The 19,400-nt window shown below is 37.2% G+C and overlaps 1 protein-coding gene across 1 annotated transcript in view; it reads right to left on the bottom strand.

The window, feature by feature from the left end:
• Positions 1-16,391, bottom strand: part of LOC107589562 (storkhead-box protein 1-like) — a 19,272-nt gene extending 2,881 nt beyond the window's left edge. The window contains exons 1-2 of the mRNA XM_016278052.1: positions 16,079-16,391; positions 13,152-13,206 (exon numbers count right to left, since the gene is read on the bottom strand). Of these exons, the coding sequence (XP_016133538.1) occupies positions 13,152-13,206; positions 16,079-16,391 (368 nt within the window). The remainder of the gene's footprint in view (positions 1-13,151; positions 13,207-16,078) is intronic.
• Between the last annotated feature and the right edge of the window lie 3,009 nt (positions 16,392-19,400).

Here is a 19,400-nt window from a genome sequence, read left to right on the forward strand (position 1 = left end):
ATTTTTTTTTTTTTGCCATATATCTACCGCCAGAAGCCTTTTTATGTGTGCTTCTTTTTGCTTTCTGCAGGCACTAATTGAAACATTTGTGACCCTCACATACTTGGACCACTTATTACCAGTGTCTGGTGGCTATAGGATTCCCATTTACACAATTAAAAAAATAAATAAAATCAAAATCACATGTTTGTAAAACATAAAATATACTTTTTACTATATTACTAGGTTTATTATATATGCAAAACTAAATGAAAGAGGCATAGTCAGCATAGTCATATTCATGACCTGCACTTTTAGCTTCATTAATTTGCTAGTTCCCATTAAATATCTGACTATCTGCGTGCTTAGCAACTAATCCATTCTCCTTTGTTGTAGGAGTGCCCAGAGATAATAGTAAGCTGAAACATCGTTTTCCACTTTTGACACTGTTTTCCATGGGAAAAACATCCCGTCTAGGGTCTCAAACAGGAAACATCCTGTCTAAGGTCTCTGACCACATGTAGTTTGAGAGGTGTAAAAAAAGGGAAAAACTGATGTATGCACTTGATAAATCCATCCTTGTTTTCTTTTAGTTTCAGGAAAGTGGTGTAAATGTAGGAACAGTACATCCTCAGGTTGTCCTTGAGATGTATATAATTGTTTAGATGCTTTAACTGTAGAAACAGTGCTAGAAAACTTCTTGAATTTTACAATAAACATCTTAGGAGTAAGTGTGTTCAAATAGTCTTCTCAGAGAGAAAGCGGTAAAGGTTTTGCACAACAATTGAGAGTTCCAGATTCAATTGAGCTGACGTGGGCATGTGGTTGTTACTAAGGACACATGTACCCTTAATTCTTCTCTCCAGGGAAACCCTCTGGGCTCATTGTATCATGAAGCTGTTCTGACAACATTAAGACTTTTGTCACAGGAATACCTCACCAGATACCATGGCAGCCATGTCACACTGCAAACAGCAGCAAGGAAGAAGTAGAAATGGAGTGGGACAAGTCTTTTAATTGACTAATTACAAATGAATATAAAAAAGAACCAGTGGCTGACGTTTAAACATAAATTAAGTTAAGTAAACAAGATTTGAAAATCACATGTGAATGTCTAGTGCATGGCTACTCAAACACCTATTTTGTCTTTATCACATTACCCTACAGCTCTCGCCGCTCATAAACTCAGGTCATAGCAGGCCACTTTCATGATACTGAAATGACAAACAAAGTCATGAGATCACTAGACCACGCAAAAATAAAATGTAAATAAACACTATCATAAATTAGAAATAAAATATGGAAAATAAGACAATGTAAAATAAAAAATATATTATTAAATATTTTTTAGAAATGAAAATGTATACAGTCATGTGATCTGTGTACAAGATCCACAATACTGAAATATCTTCATCCCTTATTATTTAATAATACTGTATTATTGTTTAATATAGTGCAGTGGGAAAACCTATATAATCCATCTCATATGACTATAAATGTTTTTGATAATAAACTTCAAATGTTAAAGAGTCAAATTTGGTAAGTTTGTTGGGACTGAGTTTATAAACTCTTTTAGTAAAATACCAATAATTGCATTTTTATATTTTTATTTCCAAATTGTACATACAAAAAAGGGGGGAAAAGTGTTCCTTTTCAATTAAGGCTATTCCAAGCAGCAGACAGGTAAACCAAAACAATTTAATTATTGTTCGAGATTCTGTTAAAAACAACCTGGTCAGCTGTGGGCGTCAAACTTCACAGAACGAAACCACAGAGGTAATTAACATGCAAGTGCTCTGTTGATTCAAGCAACACACATAAACACCACATATAAGGTGCTCTTCAGTGCCCATGTGCTTGTACTAATAAATACAAGATTTGAATGTGGTAAGGTTCATTCCTTGTCACAGCTGTAACCATTACTTACATTATCCTCTCTGAACCACCTTAAGTGGATGAAACAACAAAAATACACAGTGGACTGAAGTGAAAGAAGGTGGGGGAAAAAGTGAATTAAAGGTAACTTGATAATGCCACACAAGTTGTTAAACTCCCTGTAGGCAACTTCCTGCCTCTGAGGAATTCTGTGCTTCATGGGTGGCTGAAATCACATGCTTTTCTAGGTGTCATACATTAAAAGTGCTCAATTGCCAAATTACTCCTATTAATAAAAAATTTTTCTAAGTTTACTATACAAACATGCCTTTTACAAAACCATCTCAACACTAAAGAAAGTCCTGCATTATATAGGGGTTATCTGTGGTTAAACAGCCCAAGAAATGGGTAACGTATGGTGGAAACAATATATTGCAAGTTTTGAAAGCCCAATTATTTGGACATTTTTGTGGCCTTTACTCAGCAATAAAAACACTTGAATGACCTTAGAAAGTCAAGAGGTCTACAATCTCATAAAATGGCATTTTTTAAGACATTCAAGTTCATGGTTCAAGTAAACTGGAGAGAGCGGATGGTAAAAACTTCAAGCACACTTTGACTATAGTAGGCTACTCAATGTAAATGAGTATATGTTTGATTTTTCACATTGAAACTTGGACTTTTAAAAGCAATTTGCAAAGAGACACATGCACATCCACGCACCACATTGTCTATCAGATCTCCAGACATGCCCCACACAGCCACCTGAAAGTTATGAGGTACTTTAAAAGACCAAGCCCCAACCTCCTAGAATCCTTTAAAACGCACCACAACAACCTGAAACACGATCCTCTCTATCATAACATCACTTCAACTCTTTTACAGCCAAAAAATTATGCATGCATGATTACATTTTCACACAGAGGTCAAAGACATGCAAAAACAGATCGATGGATCTATGCCTCAGACACATAACAGTTAAAGCCTCTGTGGAGATGGTTCAGTTCCCCTTGAGTTCTTCCGCTGAGAACTGAAACATTAATCCTAGTAAGCGTTCATGCCTTTAGACCTCCCTTCAGGTCATGCAAGTCACTGGCCCTAATGCTGGGACGCTCTATTAACACGAAAAACAATGAAGTGAGCAGAGTCATATGTTGTTTTGGAATAGCTTCAGTCCTTCAGTCCACTTTTCAGTACAGTATTTGTGTTCTCGTCCATGCACACATTCATTTCAGCCTTTGCTTTTTCAGTTTCGCATGTTGTTGGTGGACTAATGAAAATGTTTTTGTGCTGTCATTAGTAGAAGTAGGGTTCCTGGTCACACCTTTTAAAAAAGCCATTTTACAATGTTGACATTCTTCATGATACTCTGTGGACTCGTGTACTCATTAACAGAAGAAACTGCTTCATGCTGATAACCATGCTGATGAAATAAGTCTCCACATGTATGCTGGTAAAGTGATTGTAGCTACTTTATCATCATACAGCCATTTCAGTGATAGACACTGACAAACTCACAAAGTACAGGGAAAATGAGTGACTAAAGCAATATTTTGACTATGTGAGGAGTCACAAAGACCCTCATATAAACATGTTCTGAAAGTCCCACCAGCTTGCTGTCCTGTATTGGAGGGAATAATGCTTTGTACATGTTGTATCAGGTCTCCTGAAAGTAGGCCATTACCAATTGGTAACATCTCTCAAGTTTCAAGGCAAAAGACTAGGGACCCTTTTGAAGTTGATGCAAATAGGCCATGTTACCTGCCACAGGAAAAGTAAATGTTCTTAGACCTTTAGTCTATGATTGGAATAACAATGTCTACACTACCATTTAAAAGTTTAGAGGTCAGTACGATTTTGTAAAGAACTGAACAGTTTTATTGAGCAACGATGCATTAAATTGATCGAAAGTGGCAGTAAAGACATTTATAATGTTAAATAAGATTTATATTTCAAATGAATGCTGTGCTTTTGAACTTTCTATTCATCAGAGAATCTAGAAAAAATGTAACATGGTTTCCACAAAAATATTAAGCAACTCTTTTTAACATTGAAAATAATAATAATAAATGTTTCTTGAGCTCCAAATCAGGATATCAGAAATAATTCTGTTTTCTACTTATATATATTTAAAAATGTAATTTATAAATATATATAAATAGAAAACAGTCATTTTAAATTGTAATAATATTTCACAATATTACTGTATTTTTGACTAAACAATTGCAACCTTGGTGAGCTTAAGTGATTTATTTCAAAAACATTAAGAAAAAAAATTACTACAAACCTTTAAACAGTAGTGTATATTCCCTCAAAAGCATGCAAATGTGTGATTAAATCAAATTCATAATGAAGTATAAACACACATAATCAAGTAAAATTAAATGCTAAATCTACTGTCAAACAAGTCATCCTGATGGTTTGTGTCTACTATAAACTCTTCCTTATTTCATAATTATCTTGAAGAGATAATGTATTTTTTCATAGTTTTATTTCTAGAAGTTAAAGGAGCTACAGTTTACAACATTCTTACACCACTAATCAAGTTCCATGTTGGTAATTTCCACCAGATGAGAACATTTCCTCTGACCGTGGCTGAGCTACATCAGATTTTGGGTTTGTTAACTTTACATTTGGAGGCCCTGCACATATAGTGAAGCTTAATCTAAGCTGCAAACCGCTTTAATGCCAAAAGCTTTGTTACAATATCTTGATTTAAGTTAAGAGGAGCATGGAAATGGATTAGTCAGGTCAGCTCTACTCGAGAATACACCATTTACATCATTTTTGGAAAGGAAATGCATTATTTAATGAGAGGAATGGCCATAGAGGGAAGACCTGTCCTCTGCAAACACATTAGCTGCAATGCTTAACTGTAGGAGAGCAGAATAATCATTTCATTTGTTTGTACTGGCCTAGATCTCTACCTGGCTGTGAACTACATAAATATGTCATCCAGCTCAGATTTCATCAAGGATTCACTTCCTGTGTAATGGAAAAAGGATGCTACAAGCAATAACATTCTTTAAAAAAAGGTCAGGTTATCAAATATATAAGTTGATGCCTTCCTATCAGGAAGCATAAGGGAAATCCATTTTAGCTATATTCAAGGACACATGACGAAATATGTCCGGACCACTCATGCACAAAAAACCCACAGACAGGCACATATACACTCCAACATACATGTGTTCAAAATAAACAGTGAGTTCTCAAGATGAAAATGAGAAGTCTTATGTGCGGTGTTTGGACAGCATTTGGATGGACAGCTTTAGTTTTTGAATGTTGAGATAATGGAAGTCAAAGGAAGAGATGCATTTTTTTAAATGTGAAATTAGCCTCAGCAGAAAGAAGGACATTGAAGAGCTCTGTGAGAGAGAGAGGTTTAGGACAAGAGCGTTCTGTCAGGATTGTTTAACTACACTGACGGATAAAGGATACACAATTTCAGTGGGTGAAAAATGAAGAAGTCTGAAACAAATACACATGGCTACTCGTGGCAGACTTTGGTTTGGGTGTTTGGTTATCTTGGAAAACATTACATTGGTTGCTTTCTTAGAAACCTGATCCAGCTCCAACTTTATCTTCCAAAACTGGGCATGTACACGACATATGACTCTCTTTTATTCTGACCACATGGATTAGTTAATTCGCTTAAAAAAAAAAAGCTTTTAAATAAATAAACATACCTGACATGTTTATCCTGGAATTTCTGGCTGTGATGAAAGTTAAATTAAATAAAGCCCAAAATTACCATAGTATAGTACCATATGTATCTATAAAAAAAATAAAAAAAATAATAATTAAAAAATATCCCACATGTTTATCCTGCATTCTCTGCTTGTGGTCATACCGCATGCCACTTTTAATGTAATTTATTACTAATAATAGTTTTCTGTGTAACTACACACAGGGATTATTCTATTTACATAAAAACATTTAAATAAATAGTTTTCCAGATATTTATCCTGGAGTATCTGCTTGTGGTGATACCATATGCCACTTTTACAAGTTTTTCATGCGTAAGCAAATTTCTTTCTTGCTTTTATTAGGTTTTCCTCAAGTGAAAGAAAGATAGGCTTTCATGGAAATAAGAAAGCTTTTGTTCTTTTACAAACACATGTTGGCTGAACTGTGCCTCCTCTGTTTACGGTGCACACCTGGAAGTGTTGTGGTCAGCAATGACATCTTTGAAAAAAGCACTAGGGAGCAATGACCTCTGGTGCCTTGTTAACCAAGAGGGCAGCTTTCAATGCATGAGAACCACAGGGTGTTGACCTCAGGATAAAAGATTCCAGCACGATGCCATGTCACGGCTAATGAGCTGAGATCTGAGAGATGTAGTCTACATTGCATAAACCTCCAACAAATCAGTTTACTTTGGCAGAGGCACATGTATATGTTCACAGTTAGGCTGGAAGATATCATAAATGTGCACTAACAAACATGGTCCATCCAGCTGATAAAAACTTAAAGGGGAGGTCTAATGCTATTTCATGCATTCTGACTTATTTACACTGTTAAAGAGATGGATTCTCATGCTAAACACGGCCAAAGTTTCAAAAAACGAGTTGGACGTATGAAAGAGTATATCTGTGCCTCCTTCAGGGTTCATATAAGTTTCAGAAAGTTGTTTTTTGAGTATGGTCTTGTATGATGTCATAAAGGGTGGAATTCCTTGTATGGGCACTTCTCCCAGAAGAGCACGCGCATATCAACTAGAGCGAGAGCAAGAGCAGCCCATCAACGTGCCTCATTCGGGTTACGGAAGTCATCAGCAGTGCTGCTCAGGACTTGAGTTTGAGTTTTATTAGACATAAAAAGTGACAACACATCTGCATTACACTTCTTTGTCAAGGATAACACAATAAAGTAACAAGAATTATTTCCATTGTGGTCCTTGCTTGAGAAGGATTTGTCATTTTGTTTTTAGACCACGAAATCAACAATGCCACCAAAGAAGTGTGTTTTTGGTTGTGAGGGAAAGATAACCTTGTTCAGCTTCCCAAAGAACCCAGCGTTAAGGGAACAGTGGATGCAGTTTGTTTCTCCGGGGCAGCAACGGAGTTGTGGAAGTGTGTTTGTTTGTTCTCAGCATTTCGGTGATGAATGTATTATAAACAAATTAATTAAAATTTGAGTCAATAAAGTTTTGTTCCCGTTTTATTCATGTCGCGTGCTCGTGACTCTTTAGCTCCGCCCACAGCACACCTCCAAGGGCTCGACTGTTTTCGGAGAGAATTGTAAAGCTGTATCTGTCTTTCATAAACCTGAAAACTAAAGACTATTTGGAGATATGAAGAATGCAATACTACGCTAGGTACTCAAAATAAGCATGACATTGGCAGAACAGTGTGTGTTTTATGTCCCTGTTAAGTTAAACCAGATGGCATACTATGTTATTGAAAATATCAGTGAGGTTAATTGTGCTCAACCTTACTGAACACCTCATTTGAACTTAACATGGATGTTGTTATACCCTTCTGAGTATGACGGCATGATCCAAAGCTCCTCAATAATGCAGAGACTTCAGTCATTGTACAGTAAGCACCTCAGATTTCAACAGACAGGCGGACAAGGGTGAGGCAGCCTTGAATTTCTTGTTTCTGCAAATGCTTTTAACAGTCATCATCCTAAACCCATAGTTAAGAGCACATTATTCCTGTGCCTCCCATTTACATCAGCTTCCCTGATCAATGATGCGTGAAGAATTCTCTGTATACCAAGGCAACAGGCCAGAGACAAAGCGTCTGAGCCATTTCTGCACATTTAAATACGTGCCTGTCAACATTCTTGAAGCTTCTTCAACAATTAAGCTGAGAGTTTGCCAAAAAAAGACAATTGTTTTAATATTTTCTCACCGTTTTGCCATTACTAACCTGACCCAACATAGTTATTATTTCTGTGGAACATGCCCCCCCCCGTCAGTTCATAGTAATCAGAGGCTGGTTAAAAAGACAAAAACATCACAAATAAAATAAAAAATATCATAAAAATAATAAACAATACAAATATTATAAAAGAAGTTATCATTGTTTTAAACTAATAGGCTAAGTCATGAATATAGTGGTATAAATCAATATTAATGTATGTATTAAGTTTTGGAGAACATACAAAAGACAGAAGACTAAAAATCTGAGCTGAAAAGGTCAGTGAGCAAGAGGCTAAAAAAGCACAGCACACCTCAGTGAACAATCCATCTTTTCACTTAATGCATACTGATAATCAAGAGGACAGAGAGGGAGGCAAGCTCATTCATCATCCCATCTGCTGATGGGTAATCACAGCCACTAACCCTTTCCTGCTGACTAAACACAGGCCTAGAAAAACACTGAAAGTATTCAAAGTACTGAAAGTGTGTCACTAAAGGATACACAATTTCAGTGGGTGAAAAATGAAGAAGTCTGAAACAAATACACATGGCTACTCGTGGCAGACTTTGGTTTGGGTGTTTGGTTATCTTGGAAAACATTACATTGGTTGCTTTCTTAGAAACCTGATCCAGCTCCAACTTTATCTTCCAAAACTGGGCATGTACACGACATATGACTCTCTTTTATTCTGACCACATGGATTAGTTAATTCGCTTAAAAAAAAAAAGCTTTTAAATAAATAAACATACCTGACATGTTTATCCTGGAATTTCTGGCTGTGATGAAAGTTAAATTAAATAAAGCCCAAAATTACCATAGTATAGTACCATATGTATCTATAAAAAAAATAAAAAAAATAATAATTAAAAAATATCCCACATGTTTATCCTGCATTCTCTGCTTGTGGTCATACCGCATGCCACTTTTAATGTAATTTATTACTAATAATAGTTTTCTGTGTAACTACACACAGGGATTATTCTATTTACATAAAAACATTTAAATAAATAGTTTTCCAGATATTTATCCTGGAGTATCTGCTTGTGGTGATACCATATGCCACTTTTACAAGTTTTTCATGCGTAAGCAAATTTCTTTCTTGCTTTTATTAGGTTTTCCTCAAGTGAAAGAAAGATAGGCTTTCATGGAAATAAGAAAGCTTTTGTTCTTTTACAAACACATGTTGGCTGAACTGTGCCTCCTCTGTTTACGGTGCACACCTGGAAGTGTTGTGGTCAGCAATGACATCTTTGAAAAAAGCACTAGGGAGCAATGACCTCTGGTGCCTTGTTAACCAAGAGGGCAGCTTTCAATGCATGAGAACCACAGGGTGTTGACCTCAGGATAAAAGATTCCAGCACGATGCCATGTCACGGCTAATGAGCTGAGATCTGAGAGATGTAGTCTACATTGCATAAACCTCCAACAAATCAGTTTACTTTGGCAGAGGCACATGTATATGTTCACAGTTAGGCTGGAAGATATCATAAATGTGCACTAACAAACATGGTCCATCCAGCTGATAAAAACTTAAAGGGGAGGTCTAATGCTATTTCATGCATTCTGACTTATTTACACTGTTAAAGAGATGGATTCTCATGCTAAACACGGCCAAAGTTTCAAAAAACGAGTTGGACGTATGAAAGAGTATATCTGTGCCTCCTTCAGGGTTCATATAAGTTTCAGAAAGTTGTTTTTTGAGTATGGTCTTGTATGATGTCATAAAGGGTGGAATTCCTTGTATGGGCACTTCTCCCAGAAGAGCACGCGCATATCAACTAGAGCGAGAGCAAGAGCAGCCCATCAACGTGCCTCATTCGGGTTACGGAAGTCATCAGCAGTGCTGCTCAGGACTTGAGTTTGAGTTTTATTAGACATAAAAAGTGACAACACATCTGCATTACACTTCTTTGTCAAGGATAACACAATAAAGTAACAAGAATTATTTCCATTGTGGTCCTTGCTTGAGAAGGATTTGTCATTTTGTTTTTAGACCACGAAATCAACAATGCCACCAAAGAAGTGTGTTTTTGGTTGTGAGGGAAAGATAACCTTGTTCAGCTTCCCAAAGAACCCAGCGTTAAGGGAACAGTGGATGCAGTTTGTTTCTCCGGGGCAGCAACGGAGTTGTGGAAGTGTGTTTGTTTGTTCTCAGCATTTCGGTGATGAATGTATTATAAACAAATTAATTAAAATTTGAGTCAATAAAGTTTTGTTCCCGTTTTATTCATGTCGATGTCACAGCTTGCAAAAGCTGCGCGTGCTCGTGACTCTTTAGCTCCGCCCACAGCACGCCTCCAAGGGCTCGACTGTTTTCGGAGAGAATTGTAAAGCTGTATCTGTCTTTCATAAACCTGAAAACTAAAGACTATTTGGAGATATGAAGAATGCAATACTACGCTAGGTACTCAAAATAAGCATGACATTGGCAGAACTGTGTGTGTTATGTCCCTGTTAAGTTAAACCAGATGGCATACTATGTTATTGAAAATATCAGTGAGGTTAATTGTGCTCAACCTTACTGAACACCTCATTTGAACTTAACATGGATGTTGTTATACCCTTCTGAGTATGACGGCATGATCCAAAGCTCCTCAATAATGCAGAGACTTCAGCCATTGTACAGTAAGCACCTCAGATTTCAACAGACAGGCGGACAAGGGTGAGGCAGCCTTGAATTTCTTGTTTCTGCAAATGCTTTTAACAGTCATCATCCTAAACCCATAGTTAAGAGCACATTATTCCTGTGCCTCCCATTTACGTGCTCGTGACTCTTTAGCTCCGCCCACAGCACACCTCCAAGGGCTCGACTGTTTTCGGAGAGAATTGTAAAGCTGTATCTGTCTTTCATAAACCTGAAAACTAAAGACTATTTGGAGATATGAAGAATGCAATACTATGCTAGGTACTCAAAATAAGCATGACATTGGCAGAACAGTGTGTGTTTTATGTCCCTGTTAAGTTAAACCAGATGGCATACTATGTTATTGAAAATATCAGTGAGGTTAATTGTGCTCAACCTTACTGAACACCTCATTTGAACTTAACATGGATGTTGTTATACCCTTCTGAGTATGACGGCATGATCCAAAGCTCCTCAATAATGCAGAGACTTCAGTCATTGTACAGTAAGCACCTCAGATTTCAACAGACAGGCGGACAAGGGTGAGGCAGCCTTGAATTTCTTGTTTCTGCAAATGCTTTTAACAGTCATCATCCTAAACCCATAGTTAAGAGCACATTATTCCTGTGCCTCCCATTTACATCAGCTTCCCTGATCAATGATGCGTGAAGAATTCTCTGTATACCAAGGCAACAGGCCAGAGACAAAGCGTCTGAGCCATTTCTGCACATTTAAATACGTGCCTGTCAACATTCTTGAAGCTTCTTCAACAATTAAGCTGAGAGTTTGCCAAAAAAAGACAATTGTTTTAATATTTTCTCACCGTTTTGCCATTACTAACCTGACCCAACATAGTTATTATTTCTGTGGAACATGCCCCCCCGTCAGTTCATAGTAATCAGAGGCTGGTTAAAAAGACAAAAACATCACAAATAAAATAAAAAATATCATAAAAATAATAAACAATATAAATATTATAAAAGAAGTTATCATTGTTTTAAACTAATAGGCTAAGTCATGAATATAGTGGTATAAATCAATATTAATGTATGTATTAAGTTTTGGAGAACATACAAAAGACAGAAGACTAAAAATCTGAGCTGAAAAGGTCAGTGAGCAAGAGGCTAAAAAAGCACAGCAGACCTCAGTGAACAATCCATCTTTTCACTTAATGCATACTGATAATCAAGAGGACAGAGAGGGAGGCAAGCTCATTCATCATCCCATCTGCTGATGGGTAATCACAGCCACTAACCCTTTCCTGCTGACTAAACACAGGCCTAGAAAAACACTGAAAGTATTCAAAGTACTGAAAGTGTGTCACCTCAACCTTACTGAACACCTCATTTGAACTTAACATGGATGTTGTTATACCCTTCTGAGTATGACGGCATGATCCAAAGCTCCTCAATAATGCAGAGACTTCAGTCATTGTACAGTAAGCACCTCAGATTTCAACAGACAGGCGGACAAGGGTGAGGCAGCCTTGAATTTCTTGTTTCTGCAAATGCTTTTAACAGTCATCATCCTAAACCCATAGTTAAGAGCACATTATTCCTGTGCCTCCCATTTACATCAGCTTCCCTGATCAATGATGCGTGAAGAATTCTCTGTATACCAAGGCAACAGGCCAGAGACAAAGCGTCTGAGCCATTTCTGCACATTTAAATACGTGCCTGTCAACATTCTTGAAGCTTCTTCAACAATTAAGCTGAGAGTTTGCCAAAAAAAGACAATTGTTTTAATATTTTCTCACCGTTTTGCCATTACTAACCTGACCCAACATAGTTATTATTTCTGTGGAACATGCCCCCCCCCCCGTCAGTTCATAGTAATCAGAGGCTGGTTAAAAAGACAAAAACATCACAAATAAAATAAAAAATATCATAAAAATAATAAACAATACAAATATTATAAAAGAAGTTATCATTGTTTTAAACTAATAGGCTAAGTCATGAATATAGTGGTATAAATCAATATTAATGTATGTATTAAGTTTTGGAGAACATACAAAAGACAGAAGACTAAAAATCTGAGCTGAAAAGGTCAGTGAGCAAGAGGCTAAAAAAGCACAGCACACCTCAGTGAACAATCCATCTTTTCACTTAATGCATACTGATAATCAAGAGGACAGAGAGGGAGGCAAGCTCATTCATCATCCCATCTGCTGATGGGTAATCACAGCCACTAACCCTTTCCTGCTGACTAAACACAGGCCTAGAAAAACACTGAAAGTATTCAAAGTACTGAAAGTGTGTCACATCTAAAGCGATGTTTAAAAAAAAAAACCTCTTGGAGGTGTTATTTCCCAATGACCTTAATAACTTATTTACAGTTATATATCATTTCTATACTTTCATTAAACCATACCTAAATCATTGCCCACACAATATCCTGGTGCTGTCTCTAGACAACAATAAAAAGACTATGGTACCACCCTGAGAATGAAACAAGGGACACTGGGCTCCAGTGGCCAAGCTATAAACCAGGCCGTGGACACACTGATCAGGACATCACTCAGCACTATGTGCTCTGGTGAATGGGTAATAAATTACAAAAGACACTGGGCCTGGGTCTGTGTCACCACAGCAGACAACCTGACCTGAGGTCTTAACATTTTTTATGTGTGAGAGTGTTCTTCCAATTTCCGAAAGAAAATTAAACAAGTGAAAAAAGCTGTGGGTTTCAACTCCCTCTATACTCCCAGTCCCATTATTGTGTGCCCCAGTTGCATACTATACCCATAGTGTTAACATGCACCTTCATCGCTTGTGACATCAAGAGCAAATGGCGGTTCTTACAGTCTGCTTCGTGTTTGGAGTGGGCAAACCAGATGCCTCCCAGAAGCAGCGACACCTGAGGCAACACAAGTCCACACTGTCACAAATGGTCTGTCACCTCAACATGTGACCAACAAAAACAATTTCATCCCCAATCAAAACACAATAATAACCAACATAAACTTTTGTACACCAAATCAAGATGCCCCATTTTCTTGGTAGTTGACCACTTTTGCTGAAACGGAGCAGTGAAAATTGAGTCAGAGGGAGAGAGCGGGGTTACACAGCTCCCCAGGAATCATATTTCCTGTCATCTGGAAATAATGCACTTATGTCGCATGCACACACACACAGTTACGCCTAAAGCATGTTGAGGTCTCATGGGGAATTGCTGGTCAGGTTAGGTTAAGAGGCTACCTTCTACAGCGAAAGGAAATTATGTGGTTTTCTATTATAGCGGGGGGGGGGGGGGGGGGGGGGGGGGGTTTTTTTATAGTGAGGGAGAGGGGGGGGGGGGGGGGGGGGGGGGGGGGGTCTGGGTATCTTTATAATGAGACAGAGGATGAAGAGGCATTAATGAGGACAGTGGAGTATGTGGATCTCCTAGAGCAGGGGTGTCAAACTCAATTCCTGGAGGGCCGGAGCCTCAACATATTGAGGCCGGAGTTACAATATGTTGTTGCTGCTGTTATTGTTGTTGTTATTTTAATGTAAATCCCCCTGATTTCCCCCCTGAATTACTGATTTTTTGGACTTCAGCCATCCAACTACACAGACTGTCAACACACTCTCAACAGGTAAATGATTTCTTTCTTAAAATGTCTATTATTTTCAACTTTTAAACTGTAACTGGTTTCCTATCAATCATGTCTTTTTCTCTTTTTAGTTTAAGAGAACATGTAAGTGCGACCAGCTCTGTTCAGTTAAGGATACTTCTTTCTCCATCTCCACTAAGTAAGTAACAAAGATATTGAATTTATGGTCCATATTGTTAGATTTTTTTATTTTTTTATTACTTGGGTTTATGCATAAACATAACATTGTGACGTGCTCACATACTACTTTTGGCCTTCATAAACGATTGTTTTTACATAAACAAATGGAAGGAGGCACATTGTAAATCTAAACTCAACTGTGTATTTCAGATGCTGTCACATCCTACAACCTCGTCATCTGCAGAGAAAAACTGCCACTCTGCCTGTGAAAACCCAGCTAAAGTCTTTTTTTGTGTATGTGTGTGTGTGTGTGTGTGTGTGATTTACTGTTTTACATGAAATTGTCCTTTATCATGTAAAGAACATTCTGTGAAAATGTAACCTTGATATCTTTAACATTGATTGAGTAAGGCCATGTCAAAGTTTGAAATCATATTTTGATGCTTGTTATCTAAAGCCTGAATTTCACAGACAGGGTCACAAATACACATAATGATGGGCTTACAGGCATCATAGAGGATTGTGAAAATACAGTATTTCACTAGATCAGTATTTTCACTGGTCTTCATTAGACTATTTTCTGTTTCTGTTTTACCTCTGTATTTATTTATGTTCAATCATCAATGTCAGTTGTCATTTATTAATGTATTCTGCTAATAACGGTTGTTAAAATCACTGTCACTTTTGCTAAAATTTCACATGTCATTAAATAAAATAAAAATACCTAATTGACACATGCTGTTGTTGTTGTTTTTATGAAAACCTTAATAGAAGCTATATATTATATATAGATATGCTAATAACGGTTGTTAAAATCACTGTCACTTTTGCTAAAATTTCACATGTCATTAAATAAAATAAAAATACCTAATTGACACAACATGCTGTTGTTGTTGTTTTTATGAAAACCTTAATAGAAGCTATATATTATATATAGATATATAAGACCAGGCAGATAGAGATGTAAAAAAAATAATAATAAATCATATTAATAAAACTAATATTAATGATATAAATATACTAATATTAATGAAACTAAACTATCATTAAAAAGGTTATTTATAGCACCATTAAGGTTCTATATAGCACTTTCAAAGCATGGTTCTTTATGGAACCCTACAAAAAGGGATCTATTTAGCACCAAAAAGGGTTCTGCTATTGTTACAAGCTGAAGAACCCTTTTCTGGTACTGTTTAGAACCATTTTTCTTAAGAGTGTAGAGCATATGGATCATTGTAGAGAGCCACTGGGGAAAATGTCCATGTACCACTGAAGGTTATATTTAGATTTTCTAATGAAATCTGTGAAAATCTAGTTTAAAACATGCCAAGTTCTAAGAAATTCATGTTGGTTTCATATATTTCTGAGAACATATCATTTTCTACAAGGACTTTGACTTTGAAAAATGTCAAGTGGTGTAACCATCATGTAAAAAGTACTCATACATGTTTTGTGCTTTTCAATGCAACTGAAGTCATTTTCTTCAAAAAAAAGTTTTCGAACATGTTTAAAGATTCATGCATATGGACACCTTTTCTCAGGGTTACTCCATTTGACTGGAACAAAACGTGCCTCTTTTTCCTTTCTTTTCTTGATGTTGATTTCAATGCACTGACTTGCATTAGGCAGACAAGGCTTTTCAAATTTTTATTTAAATATTGTTTTCAAATAGAAATGTTAATAGCCTATTTTAAAACAAAGCCTCGCTATTTATCTTAGAAATAATAACTAAAGAGTATGACTCCTTGTCTCATTATCCAAAAAGTCTCCTTATCCAAAAAGTGTTCTTTACAAATTTGACCATGTCGCTTTCATCAACAAAATGCTACATTTACAAAAGCCCAAGCCTTCCTCAGATTTGGCTCTCGTGGGACTCACTTCTGCAGCGCACTCGTTCTGATCAAGTTCAGTTCAATCTGCAGAGTGGCCATGAGCTGGAGACAAAGCTCTGGGACGATCATCATGGATGCATCTTATAACACCAACGCAAACAGCCAAATGCTGATCACCTACCCACTGCTCTGATCGTGTATCCTTCGGGCGACCTCAGCGCCCTGCGCATCCACGCTTCCCTCAACACCTCCAGGTTATTGGCATTGCCCTGGACGAGAAGCACGTAGTTCTCCAGCCATCCCTGGAAGGAAACTTCCGACACCGCCTTCACGAGTCTTTTATTCCAGAAGCTTCGCGAATTTTGCGATTTAAAGTCCGCAAACACACCCTGTCCATTGGTGCTGCTCGCGCTGTATTTGCTGTCCTCGTCCCGGCAGAGCACAACAGCGAGCGACGCGGCTGACAGCTGGACCAAGCGGTGCTGTACAGACATGTCTGCCCTCAAATTAATCTCATTCTACATGTAGTTTTGGGAATAAGGCCTCATAATTCGGTTTGCCTAATCCAACGGCTGTAATGTGTCACATTTCTGGAGCGCAGGACGCCGCCCCGTGTGTCTCGACTCTGAATGTGTTCTTCGGTGTCTACGGGCTCCCAAGGCAACCGCCGCTACTGACGCAGGGGAGGGGAGACGCAGCGAACCAATCAAAACGCTTCTTTAATTATATGGGCGTGTTCGCGTGAAGAGTGCGGTTGAAAGGAATCTACAGGTAGTAAACACAGCGTGCAGGGAAAAGAGGTGGTTAATGCGGCGCATTATGCAGAGATTGTATTTTTGTCATTAAACCACAACATCAAGTAAGTGTGACGATCAAACAATTTTGCCTCAGTTTCAGCAGCAAACAAGCCGCATTATTCTCTGCCTATATGCACCTTACATTTCGCAGTGGAGCTAATTTTTTATTCCAGTGAATATTTCAAGGCAGTTTGTATATTTTGTATATATAAGCAAAACATATTTTTCTTAAATATATACATGCATGTGTGTGTATTTATATATGCACAGTACACACACACATATGTAAACAAAACTTTTATTTTGGATGCGATTAATCGTTTGACAGCACTACACAAAATACTTAAATATTTCCGCAATTATTGGCCAAAAATGTCGCAGTATATGGAGTAAGTTGTCACAGTGGAACCTGCTTTTAACAGACTATTCTAGACTAATGAGTCAAATCTAAACATAAAACAACTCAAATAATTCATGAAACAGCACAAATGTAAAATATAACATAGAATATCGACCCAGTGTATTGATTTGGCCAAAAAATATTTCAATTTATACATTTTATGAATTTATGACATTTAAAGTGTGAAAAGCAATAATTATTTAGCAACTTGTTACTGAGCTTTTGCAATATATGCGATTTGGGATTTTAGTTTAGAAGACAGATTTCACAAAATTATAATTTAAGAGTATTTTGAACAGTTTTAAACCCACTGCCAGAGAAAACGCACATTTGCGTAAGTGGACTTTTGACTCAAAACCATGTACACTCTTAAAAATAAAGGTTCTAAAAGATGGTTCGTGGTGATGCCATAAGGGCCATTTTTGTTCCTCAAAGAACCCTTCAGTGAACAGTTATTAAATAATCATTTTTATCTTAACATTATAATAACCTGAAGAACCCTTTTCTACTATAAAGAGTCTTTTGTGCATTTGAAATGATCCATGGGTGTAAAGGTTCTTCATGGAACCACCAATGCCAATAACAGCTCTTATGACATGTGACAACTAGTCTCTCCTATATCAACACTATCATCAGCAATGTGGTGAGTGTGAGAAGCATAAATACTGAATACTGAGACTAAAATTTCACAAACTACGTAACAATTTTCGATAGGCAGACTGCTGTTTTGAAACCTGTACAAATTCAGGAAATAATTTTGATATCCGAAATCCTGTCCCGAGTTTAAACTCAAGCTTTGTCTCATGTGGCATATGACAGACAGATCAAAAAGTGGCTGAAATGTATGTATGACCATAGGGCAAAGGTCTAGCAGTGGAACAGGATATTGTGTTTCCTTGGTGCGTGTAAAGAATACATTCCCTCTTCCCACCATAAATCATGTTAAAGGTAGACATGCATGACCGCACACTCTTTGGAAGACTGCCATACAATGCATTTATAAAGACCCCTCGCAGTCCTCATGTTCAATGAATAAGACCTTGTGTCTTCATACATCTGTGTTTTAACATGAGTCAAAGCATCTGTTCTGACCACAACCACATCAGGATTGGACATTTTCTTTGTATATATCCAAGTCAGTTTGATTCGAAGCTTTTTTGCTCTGGCAAAGAATTCAACAGAACCATCAACATGCTGTTTTTAGAGAAAGCATATATTTCATAATGCATTAGGGTTTATTTTGAGCCAAGATGGTGTATATGGTCTGTAAAACCTAAAATGTTGCTACCATATTTTTTTACGGTGAAGTTCTGGCAACCACAGCTGCCAGTATTTTACCGTAAAAGTCACAGATTTTTTTTTACCGTGTACTAATACTGTATAGAAATTAATAAAACACATTTTTTTCAGTTTTACAGAAATATGTTTATCACCCAGTGTCACGAATAGATTTTGCAACTCTTAACCAGACTTGCATTGTCCTGGGTGTCACTTTATTAAACCTGGCTAAAGGCCATTCCACTATGTGTTGCATTTCCAGTAGCCACAGTCTTGATGTATCTACATTAGCATCCTACTAAATTTCGAGTAATGTCTTCTTTGCTGCAGTAAAGACCAAAAACAGAATCTGTTGGGCCATTGCTCCAAGTTTCAAAGAATGGTCATCATTCAAAAGGCATGGGCAGTGATCCAGAGAGACATTAAACCCAATCAGTTCTTCTAAAGCAAAACAAACTCAAGTCCATGAATCATTTAACACTGGATATTCCAAAAACATATGATACACTGTACCAACCGCAGCATTTTAAGATACATCATAGTTAGGATTGGATGTTAAACCCATTCTGTATTGTCAGTATGGTGTAGCATAAAAGTTCAGACATTTTATGTTAAGAATGCTTTATTTTGTTTTTGCTGGCCAGTAGACAGCCCAGTACACAGAATCTGGGGTTATATAAGCCTTTTCAAATTGTATCTTTGTATGGCTGTAGGTTAATTATTTTAGAATATCACAGTGACAGTCAATGTTTATGTGACATGCAAGACATTGAAAAATGTGCCACAGATGTATGTGCTGTCAGATACAGACAGCAGTCCAGTGCTACACAAAATTCTTCCCAACTGTGAGGGGCTGTTATACTAACATATGCCTGAACACGGTGATGTTCACAGTAGAGTGAGAGTTTGAACCCAAGTGCTAGAGTAATTGCAGGGTGTACAGCAAGACGGGAACACACACGGGCTCCACTGCAGGTGCACTTAATAATGTCTATTATTAGGGGTTTACATAGTGTATTGAATGTTTG

The sequence above is a fragment of the Sinocyclocheilus grahami genome, unplaced genomic scaffold, assembly GCF_001515645.1.
Source record: "Sinocyclocheilus grahami isolate Dianchi unplaced genomic scaffold, SAMN03320097.WGS_v1.1 scaffold117.1, whole genome shotgun sequence".
Classification (NCBI taxonomy): domain Eukaryota; kingdom Metazoa; phylum Chordata; class Actinopteri; order Cypriniformes; family Cyprinidae; genus Sinocyclocheilus; species Sinocyclocheilus grahami.